The 13727-nt window shown below is 29.8% G+C and overlaps 1 protein-coding gene and 1 non-coding gene across 4 annotated transcripts; both read right to left on the reverse strand.

Moving 5' to 3' along the window:
* Positions 1 to 2227: 2227 nt before the first annotated feature.
* Positions 2228 to 2301, reverse strand: TRNAV-AAC (transfer RNA valine (anticodon AAC)). The gene has a single exon. It is a non-coding gene; the product is annotated as a tRNA-Val (tRNA).
* Positions 2302 to 2894: 593 nt separating this feature from the next.
* Positions 2895 to 6181, reverse strand: LOC108335378 (protein IQ-DOMAIN 22). 3 transcript variants are annotated; one of them, XM_017572556.2, is made up of 5 exons: positions 6095 to 6181; positions 5606 to 5970; positions 4240 to 4431; positions 3901 to 3978; positions 2895 to 3809 (listed from the first exon to the last, which is right to left on the reverse strand). In XM_017572556.2, exons 2-5 carry the CDS (start codon positions 5966 to 5968, stop codon positions 3102 to 3104), a joined length of 1341 nt encoding a protein of 446 aa, XP_017428045.1. In that variant the 5' UTR covers positions 5969 to 5970; positions 6095 to 6181; the 3' UTR covers positions 2895 to 3101. The 3 variants fall into 3 exon arrangements, with proteins under 3 accessions (XP_017428045.1, XP_017427250.1, XP_017428699.1); XM_017571761.2 differs by having other exon boundaries at positions 5606 to 6006; XM_017573210.2 differs by having other exon boundaries at positions 5606 to 6160.
* Between the last annotated feature and the right edge of the window lie 7546 nt (positions 6182 to 13727).

A 13727-nucleotide genomic window follows, 5' to 3' on the forward strand; every position in this document is an offset into this window, starting at 1 on the left:
ATATTCAAGGCTTTATGCTATGCCACATCATCATCACCACATCTATACTTAGATATAATAAATTGTACCCACAGATCTTTAGGCTTTACCCATAAATTTCCCTCCCACTTTCATCAACATGGTTAGAATTGTTAATTTGGTACGCCTCCATAGTACTTGACCCTTGTACACTTGTTCACGTTGGTTGAGGTAAAAAAAGTCTATAAAATCCAAAAAATCAAACATTGCAAAAGTCAACAGGGTCAAAATATTAACAAAAGTTTTGTAGGTTCAAGTCAATTTATGGACTTTTTTTCAAACATGAAAAGAATATCAATTTTTTAGAATATATAATTAGACTTTCGTTTTAGATTTGTCTTGACTTTCACTTTGAATTAGACTTTTGTTTTAGGTTAATCTCAATCTGAATAAGTTTGTTTTGATCTTTAACTATGGTTGACTTTTAACTTGGGTCAACCTAGTTAACTTTTAGTTTAAGTTGACTTTTAACTTGGGTCAGCCTAGTTAACTTTTAGTTTAAGTTGATTTATTTTGATTTTTTTTAAGTTGCAATAATCTTGATCTTTAATTTAGATAGCATGTCTCAATCATCGATCTAGGTCGATCAATTTGATTTTCGATTTGGGTTGGTCTATCATGACCTTCATCTTGACTAGTCCATTTTGACCTTTGATGTGACTCTTTATTGACCTTCAGCTGGTTCGACCAATATCAATTTTTTTTTGTTTCGATCTTTAGCTTAGGTTAGTTTATCTTGACCCTTAGTCCAAGAGAATTTGTTTGAAATTTTTGTTTAAAAGTGTTTATTTGACTTTCGAGGTTGGCCGTCTTAACCTTAGGTTTGAGACAATTTAACCTGATATATGATCCTGAAGATATTATTTTTAAGAGTTAATTAAAGTTTTATAGTAAAATCAAACTTATTTTAATCTTGACTTTAACTTACTTGAAAAAGTTTTTGAGAATTAAAACTTTTTTTGACTCTTCAATTGGAAATATCTTAAAATGAATTTATTCAAGAATAGACTAAAATCAAGTCGTCAATATGTCTTGCTTATCGCATTTGATAAAATGTCTTGCTTATCGCATTTGATAGAATGTCTTGCTTATCGCATTTGAGAGAGATACGGAGTCTCCATATTCTAAAGGACCTAAAAGTTAAAGTTAGACGATGAAATTCAATTCTCCATCAAATATATAAAAAAACTGGAAGACCAATATCACGAGGGGTGTCCACGACAAAATCTCATTTTAATAAATGATAAGATTTTTCTAAACCCACATATATGGCAATCCAACCCAACATTCCCTTTCTTCTTTTCACAAAGCATATTTATCTCATCAGTTGGTAGTTCAGGGAAAGCACCTTGGATACAAAATGCTGATTTAATTCTCTAATTTATACTCCTCAATTCAAATAACATATCCAAAACATTTCTATTTACCACCTAATTACCATCATTGTCTTGTACAACATCGTAAGGACAAATCGAGGCAGATTAAACTTGAAAAACAAGACATCAATGCGGAAATAAGTCACATAGAAAACAAGAACAACGTATATCATTGTTGTTTGACCATAACATTATTGTAGTAACATGAAAGGATCAAATCTCAAGCTTGAAAACAAACGATACAAAGCTAATAAAAATAATTTAATATAACTACACTTATAACTCATCTTTATATATTTCTAATTCCAAAATAACAGGCAATCTTAAAAAAGTTGCATCAATCTTTTAAAGGCCAGATCAGAGTTTTTCTGTTATTAGCGAATTGGAAATGAGAACACGCTAAAAGTAAATTAACTAAAAATATAATGTGGTTTTAGCTGCAATTTTTACATCTGTAGAGTGTGTGCTATACGTATTTACATGTCCTCAGTATATTTTTATTAAAGAGTTAAATCTTCTTCCTAAAATATTAAACACATCCCCAAAATTGTTATGCATTATTTTGTTCTTCTAAACTTTAAATCTATTTTTAGATTCTCTAAAACCTAAACACATTTTTTATATCACCGTTAATAACCACGATAGATCAAATTTTTATATGAATAAAATTACGTTTAAATTTTAAAAGAATAAGAATAATACGATACTTGATTAACATGTAACTAAAATATTTAATATTTTATAGGGATGAATTTGGCTCTTTACCAGATATTACAGGTTGATTACTCCACGCGCAAAAAGTTACCAAAAAGAAATGAAAAAGCATTACTCAGTGGCGTCGCCCGGACTCGAACCGGAGACCTTCAGTGTGTTAGACTGACGTGATAACCAACTACACCACGACACCTTCATGTTCCTTTGCTTTTAAATTATTAATATATAAATGTTTGAATTTACTGAGCACTTCCAGTGTTGAATTATACCATGTCATATTAAGACTAACTGAATTAAGTTATAAATCCTTTTAAGACTGCAATAAAAGCCTTCTTAAATATTATTTGTTATCAAATCAATATCTTAACAAGTTAAAAATTATTTTAAAGTTCCTCCTAAATTCTAGCATCCTCACTTTTTAGTATATTTTCAAAAAAGAAAAAACGATATTTTAACAAATAAATTTTTTATATTTATTTGATATTTTTTCATTTTACTTTTCCTTCTTTTTCTTAAAAGTATAAAAAAATTATTTTCTTATAATCAGTTTATTCTTATGATATGCCAAATAAAATAAATATAAATATCTTACCATCAGTTATAAAACAAAGATATAGAAAATAATTTGATTATATTTAAAACTTTTTTTGTTGAGTTGCATACTAACCTATCTCAGTTCAAATTTAGCGAAATTGAGTGCATTTGATTCTATATAAATTTAAGGATTCATTTAACAATGTTAGCCCCATCTCACGGTAAAAGAAATAATTATGAATGGATGAAGCGTGGAAGGTAAAACTGAAAGGCTAAGATAATAATTCCTTTGAACGGTCCATCCAAGACACTTAGCAGCAGCATGCACTGAAATTTCGAAATAGATTTCTAATGCTAACACTTAAAACTGCAATGGAAGCCCAAAGTACAAGAAGTTAGCAAAATCAGATGTTAAGACTATGAAAAAAGAAGACACGTAACCTTAAACATTAACACAACTTAGTATCTGTACCCCACAGGCATACCAAGTTTGTCCAAACGACCAGAACCTGGATATGCCTTGTTGGTGAAGCTTGCTTGCATTGCCCTTTGTGTGGCCAATCTTGACATGTCAAATCCATTAAGAGAGTATCTATTTGATGAACCAGGCCTCTCACAATTTGGCCTTTGTTTTGGGGCACTCAAAGATCTGACCTTTGCTTTTGAAGACGCAGTGCATGCCATGTAACTTGGGTAGTCAGCATAACCACGAATGTAGCTTCTAGAGCCATCACTCCTTGTGGGAGTAAAAGGGCTTCTTTTGAAGCCATCATCTTTGGAAGTGGCTGATAAGAATTGTGGACTGTTGTCAGCAGTGCAGAATGGACTATCCTCAATCTCGTTGACTTTTTGTGAGCTGTAACTGTAGGACTGAACTTCACCACATGGACTTTGACCAGATTGAAGAGATGTTGACTCCTTTGTGCTGTTCAAACTCTTGCTATAATGATCAGAAACTGTGGAGTAAGAGAGGTTTCTACGCTTTGTAAAGTGTGGTTTTCCAGAATCAACTTCAAGAACCCTGTCATTTCTTTCATCATTGGAACTATATGTTCTTATCAATGATCTTGCCGAGCTCCATGGTTGTTCAGTTACTTGATTCTCCAATCTATTACCACATATCTCTTGATAGCCATTGATCTGGACACAGGATTTGGAGCCATTTCGCTGCAATGACACAGATGCTTCCATAAGAATTGACAACTTCACAAGGCATAAAATTCACACTTGGGTAAATTCTGGCAAGAAAATAAAGTACCTTGAATACAGGTGATTGCTCATATTTCATGCTCTTAGAGCTGATGGGGCTTTCAAATTTTTCTGGTGTTTCCGGACCCTGCAAATGGTAATTCGAAAATCACATGATCATATCATTTTTGGTGCACAATCATATCAGGAGTAATTAAGATGCTGAACCGTTTGATATATAAGTAAACAAGAGAATGAGTTAACCTCCACAGGTGCAAACCAACTTGCTACATTTGTCTTTTGACAACTGATATCAACTTACATAGTTCAAGTGAAAGATAAAAATGGTTTTGAATCTCCAATGAAAGGATGGGAAAGGCAACGGAGAAAGCAATTTACTAATACTAACATGGAAGTGGCTAGATAACTTTGCACTTGAAGGTGAGGCATGGAGAGCCAACCCTGCAGAGACTTGTGTCTGTGTATGCAAGAGTGCTTGCACTCTTTTCAGCCACTGCGCTGTACGCTTCCTCTCAATGTGACCTCTCACTAATGCTTGAAGTTTCACCAACCCTTTTAATGCTCTCAGTGCTCTCCTTGCCTAAACATTGCAACAAGTACAACATCAGAATTAGCCTCTTCTGTGCAACAAGGTTACATTCCAAGTTCTAGCAGGCAATGGTAAATAAACTTCAGTGAACAAGAAGGAATAAATACCCTTTATTTATTAATAAATATTTGAATCACATACGAAACATAAAATGAAAGACTTCTTATTTTAATATAGAATTTTCCTCTTTCATAATTTTTAACACTATTATATGACCATGGACACTAACCAAAAAGCTCGTATTAAGTATTATTTATTACAATTAAGATGGTGGAGAAGGAAGGAAGAACAGGGTTGCATTTCAAAAAACCCTGAGTTCACACTTTGGTATTTGTCTTGGAAAAATGATAAAAGCATATCAAAGTCAAATGTATTACGTCTCCTCGTTCTGAAGACAAAAGTCTGTCCCCACAGAACAAAAAGACCAAAAGCCCAAAGACATTGTTTAACCAAAAAGACAGTATCTTTTATGGGCCATGGCAGAAGAACTGAACCGTGTGGACACAATTTGGCCGCTAGTGGGAAACCAAACATGGAAAAAGGGTAATAACCACCAACTCATGCAATGCGCCACTACTACTGTCCTTATACATCAAACCTAAGTACAATACAAAGATATCACCCCTAGATTTCTAAATAGTTTCTACCCCAAAACAGTAAATCACCCATCAACTATATTCTTAATTTTTAAATTTCACATGTTTTAAATAATCCCTTCCATACGGTTAACGTTATTATTGTTATTAGTATTATTAAATATGAAATAAAGGCTTGCATTTTTCAAGTAATATTTCAGTTTTTGAGATTTTGCAAACCAAGAAATGATTGAGATTCTGCACTAAAGATGGTTCCCAAAATCAGTGAACCACTTTAATAATGCCGGTACTACTAAGAAAAGAAGAGTTCACAAACGATGCGTTTTGGAGATAAAAAATTTCAGGCAGCTAGTTTGGAGCAAAAGGACAAAACAGAACAGCTCGGTAACACAACGAACGGAACTACAGAGAATCACCTCAACAACAACAACAAAAAAACCAGAAGATTAAAAAAAGGAAAAAAAAAAAGAATAAGAAAGAGCTTTGTGCGTACATAGATGGCAGAGAAATAATAAAAAAAAAGAATGTTGTAAAAATTGGTGAGAATAATAACAGTGAAGGATACGAACCAAACAGCCTCGAAAAGCGGCTTGGATCTTAACGGCGGCCCAGTGTTGGCGAATCCTTGTGGGTCCCACGTCGGCACATCTGCCACTGTTGCTCGTTAGTCTGACAACAACGGCGGCAGCTTCGGCGGCAGCCACGGCCGCTTCCGCCACCGCAGCAGTGGCTGCTGCGACTGCCATGGCGTGCTTGCCGCCGTCGTTTCGTTGTGGTGGACACGTGGCAGCAGCGTTGTTGTCCTTTTCTGTGTTTGATTTAACGAAGCTCCATCGGCGTTTCTCTTTGGGTGGCTTGGCGGGTGGGGAGCTATGATGGTCTGTTTTTTTGAGACCGAGAAGCCCGCGAAACCACTTTGACGCCTTGCCCATTGCTTCTCAGAAGTTTTGGGTTTAGAGAAAAAAGAAAACTTGCGTAAAAAAAATAGCAACTGTAATGAGGGACAGAGGAAGAAGAGCGTTAAAGTTTAAGAGAAAGAGGGAAAAAACAGAGCTTACGAGTGAGAGAAAAGGAAGAGAAGGTGTGCCTTTGTGACGTGACTTTAAGCCAAACCAGCTTTTACCCTCTTTTTTTAATCATTCCACCCTTAAGTGAAATCTCATGTCTTTTCATTATATGTCTTGTCTCATCTCTTGATTATTAGGATAATCTACAGTTACAAAAATTTTATTATTGTATACTAAAAGACATTTTCTACTTTTTTTAATTAAGTGAATACTGGCGACTATTTAAGCTATTATTATGTTATATTTAATCAAGCGTGAAATGTGTGAGCTTAATGAAGTTCTTGGATACTTGTTTTTTGCATGGCGTACTCTAATTTCTCCTCTGGTTCTAACTTTGATGAAGATTTTTTTACTTTTGAAAATTTTGTTTGTGGTTGTTTGATTGTATTATTTGGTGGGTTATTATTAATATGTGAAATGGTAATGGAGGAGAAGCAAAGAAGGAAGAGAGTGAAATGAGAGTTGGAAGAAGAGAAAGATGATAATAAAATGTGGTGATAACCGGAGCTCGCGATCCCACCAAGGATTGATGGAACGTGTTCCCAGGCCAGTATATAACACTACTTCCCACACTCACCAGACATACAAATTCCCAAACTTCACATTTATCATTTCATTATTTTTATCAGTTTTCTCATTATTCTTTCTTTTTTTAAACATTAAATAAGTAAAAAAAAAATTAAGAAAGGGTTTTGTTTATTTATTATAAGGAAATAATAGGCTATTTGTTTTTTTTTTTTGTTTTTTTATAACTTTGTTTATGGATGAAGTAATTAATTAAATACGTGTTTAGCTTTTCGTTATCGTTATTTCTGTTTATTAACGAAAAAAAGTTAATATTAATAAATAATTTAAATTGAAGGAAGTTTTTATCTTTTATTTCTTTTTTGTAAGTTTAGTTGTTTTAGTTTCCTTTTAATATTAATGCCATCCTAACATTAATTTCTATTTAATAAACAACACAAGTCACAATTGCTAAACGTCAAATACATATTTAATCATATTAATTGTCTTTATTTTTTATTAAGTTATTAATTATCTTGATTGTTTATTGAGTTTATTAAGATTATATTTAAAGTTTATAGAAACATTTTTTTTTTCATATTTTTCTTTCATTTGTAGAAGTAGAAGAAGAATATGTTTAATGAGAATTGTTTAGAAAATAATCAAATAATATTCTTTAGATTGACTAATGGAGAATTTATGTTAATATTTTTAAAAAATAATGAATATATAAATAGTCATCTATATATTCTGATGTAGCGTATAATTTATACATTTTTGTAATATATTATGAACAATTGCAAGAATGTAATATATTATGATCTTATTGTACAATGAAAAAATAGTCCAAATTTTAATAAAATTATAGTTATTTATATAATTGTTGAGGCATTACATATTTGGCTTATTTTTCATGCTGTTTACTTCTCTTCCTACCATACCAAACAGTGGTAGAGGCCACCTATACTACAGGCAATTATAATTTATTCTTCACATAATACCTTGAACTAATAATTTAAACAATAAATACGACATGTTATATATCATGTAACACATATCAATCACGCATCAAATATTCTTAATCTAAAAATATCACAATAAATTGCAGTTGAATCACACTAATATATTATTTTTGTAATGAATTAATTAATATAATCCAAATATACCTCATTACTCACTCATACAAAAGTCACAATACCACACACAATAGGTATTAACATGCTCAACTACTTTAGGCCATATTTTAACACAAGTATAAACATACAATGTATGACATTATGTATATTATTTGACTATCACCTTTATAAAGTGCATATTTTCATCATCATCCCCCTCACACATATATGTATCACGACATAGCACACCCAACATTATACAATTTAAAATAAAAATATTTATTTTTATTAATCTTCTGTTTCATTGTAAAATCTATACATATGTAAAAGAGATTTTCCTTTTTCCTGTTCACATTTTTTATTTATTTTAACCTTTAAGTGACTTTTATTTCAAACTAAACTGATTATATTTCTATTTTTATCATTTAAATGATCATTCATTTAAATTTAATTATTTTTAAACTAAAATAATTATTTTACATTTTATTATTTTTAAATCACTTTTTGTTAAATTCACTTTTTTTATGTTCGATAAAAAAAAATATACATATTTTCTTTCTAATTTTATTTTCTAAATATTTAAATTAAAAAAGTGTATATATATATATATACTCTATAAATCACTATTAATTTAAATCTATTTATTTTGAAATTAAAATAATTATTTTATATCTTATTATTTTAAATCGCATTTTATTTCAATTTATTGTTTTTTAATTTTATCTATGATGAAGAAAGAAGACACATGTACACGTATGTTTTTTACTCTAACGAACCCAGGCCCAGGCCCACCCTAAGCTAGTTTTGTTCCATGACAACAATCTAATGGGACAACAACCGTAGTTCCAAATCTTTTTCTTCTCATCCGCAGAAACGTGAAAATGAGTTTAGATGAAGTTTATAAACGAAGAATATAAAAAGAAATAATGTTTATATCGTTTAATTTAATAGGAAAAAAAGAGAAAAAGAAAGCGAAATTAAAAAAAAATAAAATTAAACATAAAATGGAGAATCCAAATGAATAAATACTCTCCTTTTGTTCGTACAGTGAAGTATATGCGAAGAAAAGAAACATAAAATTTTCCATTCTGGAACATTTTGTTGACACCAATGCTTCATTGATATACGTATTGAGGAGTTTGAATTGAAGAGTATTTCCAAGTTGGAGATTTGGAACGGAAGAAAAGAGATGGTTGTTGGAAGAGTAGAGGGATGATAAAATAGTGTAGCAAAGCAAGAAGGAAGAATAGAAGAGCAGGGTTATTCGTTTTAGAAGAAGAAAAAAAGACATAAATAGAAATAGGGTTAGGGGGAGTAGGAAGAGAAAAAGGAGAATAAGGTTATTGATTGGTAGTCTAAGAAGGAAGCAGTAGGTGGTAGGTAGGCAGGAAGAAAGGGAAGAGAGTGGTATGGTGGATCACGTGAGTGACGTAAAGTTGACAGGAGGAAGGTCGGTGTTGGTACCAAGAGAGAAAGAAGCACGCAACAATCATCGTTTTAACCCCTGATCGTGTTCAACGTGGAGTAGAAATACGGTCAATTATTAGTTTATAAATAGATACAAATCTCATTCTACAAATCGATTTTGTGAAGTTGAGTTAGACTTAAAAATTTACTTTCTAACATTTTGCCCCTCCCTCTCTTTCCTTCTCTTCTGCTCCAACCTCTTTCTCTTCCGGTAATAAACAAACTTTTCTTTACCCTTCATGCAGTGTAAACTCAAACCACTTATTGTTATTGGTCAAATAGCCTCCTCCATTGCCTCACCAGCAGTACCACTTCTGAACAACAGAACAATGCTCGATTCCACGCTGTTTCTTCACGGGTCTTCAACTTTCGTAACATTTTATCATAATAAAAATTAACTTTTACCTTCTACCTTGCATCGCATTCTAAACAATAAACTGCAACATCTGAAACGCAGATTTCTTTCTTACATGCTGGTTAAATACCTACATCATTACTATATTAATCACAGTATTCAAACATCTTCCTTTGCTTTGATTTATTAATCGTTTCTTCTGTCAACAACGGTCAATCGACACAAAAATAACAGTTATGACCAGATTACCAGTTTGATAAATCATCTTGAATTCAACGAATAGAAAATAAACCTATTCCATATTTATAGATTTAAAAACATATTAGAAATGAAAACTTGTTCATCAATGTACAATGGCATTCTTTGGTTGGTGCTATATATTATTGTTAAAAATACGATATATTACTGGGTTTAAAATGAACTCAAATGACTTATCAAATGGAATCTTATATATAGTTAATATATTACTTGTTAGAGAAATCATGGTGACACACCACAATTTCAACATCGTCCACCACCTATCCAAACATATTGTTACAATTTTAAACATGTTTAGTGAGTCTTAAAATCAATCAACATGCTCAAAATACCTACTTCGATATTACAAAGAAATCAAAAGGGGAAAATCAAGTTTTAATCAAATAACTCGTTAATTTAGGGATAAAGATCTGTTCATAAATATAATAAAATATTTTCATGATTTATCCAATAAAACTTTTTCTCTTTTAAACCTGGTTTACAATAAAATGATGAAGTAATAAAAAAAAACGTGATGGATAACTATGTTTAATATTAATTAATTTTAAGTTTAAAACTAGTATGATGTTAGAGTTTTTCTTATGTGAAAAAGAAAGAAGTATTGTTTTAATATTCAGTTTGGAATTACTAGCCTCACAGTTAAAAGAAAAGGTATATTATTCAATAATAAATATTAATATCGATCGCCATAAATTAAAATTAAATAATAAGATTAAATTTGAGTTCTCAAAACTTCGTAATTTGAGAATTATATCACTATATTATAAGATACGTAATTTTATATAAAATAAATTAGACAAGAGTATCTGACTTTCCATATTAATTCATTAATTCTCACTGAATAATCTTTAATATCTATAAATAATTAACCCCACCAATAATAATTTTAATTTCCATTATACATTTATTGAGTTTCATCATGAGAAATATAAATAATTCACTTTATAATTTTTCTTTTTATCTTTACATATATGACCAATCAACCTAACCTTCTAATAAAAAATATAATAAAAATATAAAGAAAATTTAAAATTATAGTGCAGCTCTAGGTCATATCATTATTGGTAGGACTACATTCCCCTACCACTTAATCAGTTTTTTACCTTTAACTATATAAAAAATGCCGAAAAAATTTATATATATATATATATATATATATATATATATATATATATATATATATATATATATATATATATATATATATATATAAATTGTTTGATTGAAATAGGTAAACAAAAGTACCATACGCATTTAAGTACTACAAAACCAACAATGCCGTGGAATGGATTCACAGCGTTTACATATTTTATAAACTAATATTATACTTTAGGGCAGTATTTACAAGCGAGAAAGAGTTTGAAGAAGAAGAATCTATAAATTTGAGTAGATTTAAAAGTAAATTTTATTATTATTTTTAAAGAATTTGAAGATAATTAAGAATGAATTTGAAAATAAAATTTATAAAGGATTTGATTATGATAGATTAGAAACAGTTTTAAAAAATAAAAATTATCTAATAATAATATAAAATGATACTTAGGAGTAATATGAAAAAATATTCATTATTAATATTAGTTAATTAATTAATTATATATACTAAATTAATATATAATAAATTAATAACTTCACCTCCTTCATATTATCGACCTTACAAAACTCATCTAATTACTACAGAGAAAAAGATCGAACAAAAACCACGTGATAGTATTTTAACAAAAAACATATAAAAAAATGATAAAAAGGCATAAAATAACCATAGATCTCATTTAATCAATAAGATAAAAATTGGTAATGATCTTGTAAATTTATCCCCGATATCTTTCTCAAATCACTACATACAAATACAAGAATGATCTTATTTTTGTCTTCATTAATATGCTACTAACATTAAAAAGTCTTCTAAAACTAACAAAACATTAAATACAAGATATAATGAAGTTTTATATTAGACATATATACATCATTCAAACATCTTATAAATAATGCGGAGTATTAAAACATTTTTGGATTTGCTTGTCTATTTCTCCTATAGTGTTCTATTATTAAAAAAACAAGTTTTATTTTCATCACAAGCGTACGTTAATCTATGTCCAACACTCCCAGCTTTGGTCAAAGCCAACCGAATCACAAGCAAATTAAAGTGAACATCGCTCGCAGTTTTAAGAAAATAAATTCGTCTTTTATTTAAAATGAGTATCATTTATAAATTTTTCTTATTAACAAAAATAGTATTTTAAACGAGAATTGTACAAGGTAAAATAAGAGAGATTTATAACCGTCAGTTCTATATAATACGATCTAAGAGAGAGGGACTTACAACAACTGTTACTAGTTGTCGTTCATTGAATAATGCTCAGTTGAGCTTGTTATGTTCTTTGAACAGTAAACGTACTAATTTGTTTTCTCTTAACAAACGTACCAATTTTATTTATAGGAGCATTTGTTAAAATAAATTTTCTTAATTAATACAAATCTTGGGAAAGTAATATCAACTGGAAATAAGTTTTCCAAAAATGTATTTTAGCTATCTTTCCTAGAAAATATTTTCATCAGAAGTGGAAAATTTAAGTTTCTTATATTAAGATATAAGTTTATTTAATGTGATAAAAAGAATTAAAATTTATCTTTGATTACAAGGACAATGATATTTTTTTACTAATCAAACTTATTTTAAACATTCATATAAATCTTAGTTTTCAATATCCAATATTTTAAAATTTATTATTTTCATGTACCAAAATTAGTTTTTTATATCAAACTTGTTGGGTCCATCAAGGAGTAAATTACTCGTGGGTTACACAAACACCAATAACATCTTAGCCAACTATATAAGAAATCGACATCACTCTTTACCCAAAACCTTAAGGTAATGAATTAATGAGTCTATAAGGTGTTCTACTTTCTTATTTATATCAAATGTGGGACTTAGACTCACACTTAAATTCTCAAAAAAACTGACTAAACAGGGCCAATAATAATAGTGTTGTAATATATATGGTCATTGAGATGCTATCAAGAATATGAGGATCTCCAATCTTGTGATAAGAGATTCAGTGTAACGTTCCTTTTTGTTTTGTCGTGCATATTATTATTACGATTGCAATATTATTATACTCATTTTCGGATTTGTGGTTGACAATGGAAATGGAACAATTAAAATATTTAATTCAGTTTTATCTGGTTATATTCAGAAAAATATATATTACCATAATAAACAGCAGTCGATTTGAGGAAACCACAATAAGACCAAAAAATGACACAATGGAAAAAAATTATGATATTAAATTATGTACGTGTATCTATAAAGCTTGAATTTAGATTTGTGGATGAATTTAAAAGAGTAGAAATGAGCGAATTCTATCTACTCTCTCAAATATGCTCATATTACTAAAAACAAACATAAAGCACTCACTTTTTCTTTCGCATAAATAGTATTTCAGTGAAAACAAACATAGCGTAAGTGAACTGCTTATACATAATTGTACGAGTTACACCAACACGCCTAATTAAATAGAAAGATTCCCAACTAAAACTCAAACTATGGGTGTTAATTTTTCCATGACAGAATTCTTGTTTTTTCTTTCAAAATAAGTGAAAAAAGAAACACTTTTGACTTTAAACATAACAAAAAAAGTTGCCGAGGAGTTTTAATTCTTTAAACGAGTAATATTTAGATACTAAAAGCTTTAAGAAAAATGAAAAAAGGAGTACAATGCATGAAAGGTCATGGTCATGAAATTCACTCCGTGACAAAACCATGTGTTGTTATTTCATTCAATTTAATAATTAACGCTGACATACAGTAGATGCTATAGTTTTAATAGAAATTCTTTTAAATATATCTTTATTAGAAAAAGTTCTTGGTTCGTATTATTGAGTTCAATCTATCACTAGCCAGGTAAAATCATCTATCTGCAACGTG

The sequence above is a fragment of the Vigna angularis genome, chromosome 1 (assembly GCF_016808095.1).
Source record: "Vigna angularis cultivar LongXiaoDou No.4 chromosome 1, ASM1680809v1, whole genome shotgun sequence".
In the NCBI taxonomy this organism is placed as follows: domain Eukaryota; kingdom Viridiplantae; phylum Streptophyta; class Magnoliopsida; order Fabales; family Fabaceae; genus Vigna; species Vigna angularis.

Excerpts from the sequence above, each read along its gene's own strand:
- LOC108335378 (XM_017572556.2), bottom strand. The coding sequence starts at position 5,968 with ATGGGCAAGGCGTCAAAGTGGTTTCGCGGGCTTCTCGGTCTCAAAAAA. Across the intron at positions 3,979-4,239 it reads AGTTATCTAGCCACTTCCAT|GGTCCGGAAACACCAGAAAA; the intron begins GTTAGTATTAGT and ends TACCATTTGCAG. Across the intron at positions 3,810-3,900 it reads AGCAATCACCTGTATTCAAG|CGAAATGGCTCCAAATCCTG; the intron begins GTACTTTATTTT and ends GTGTCATTGCAG.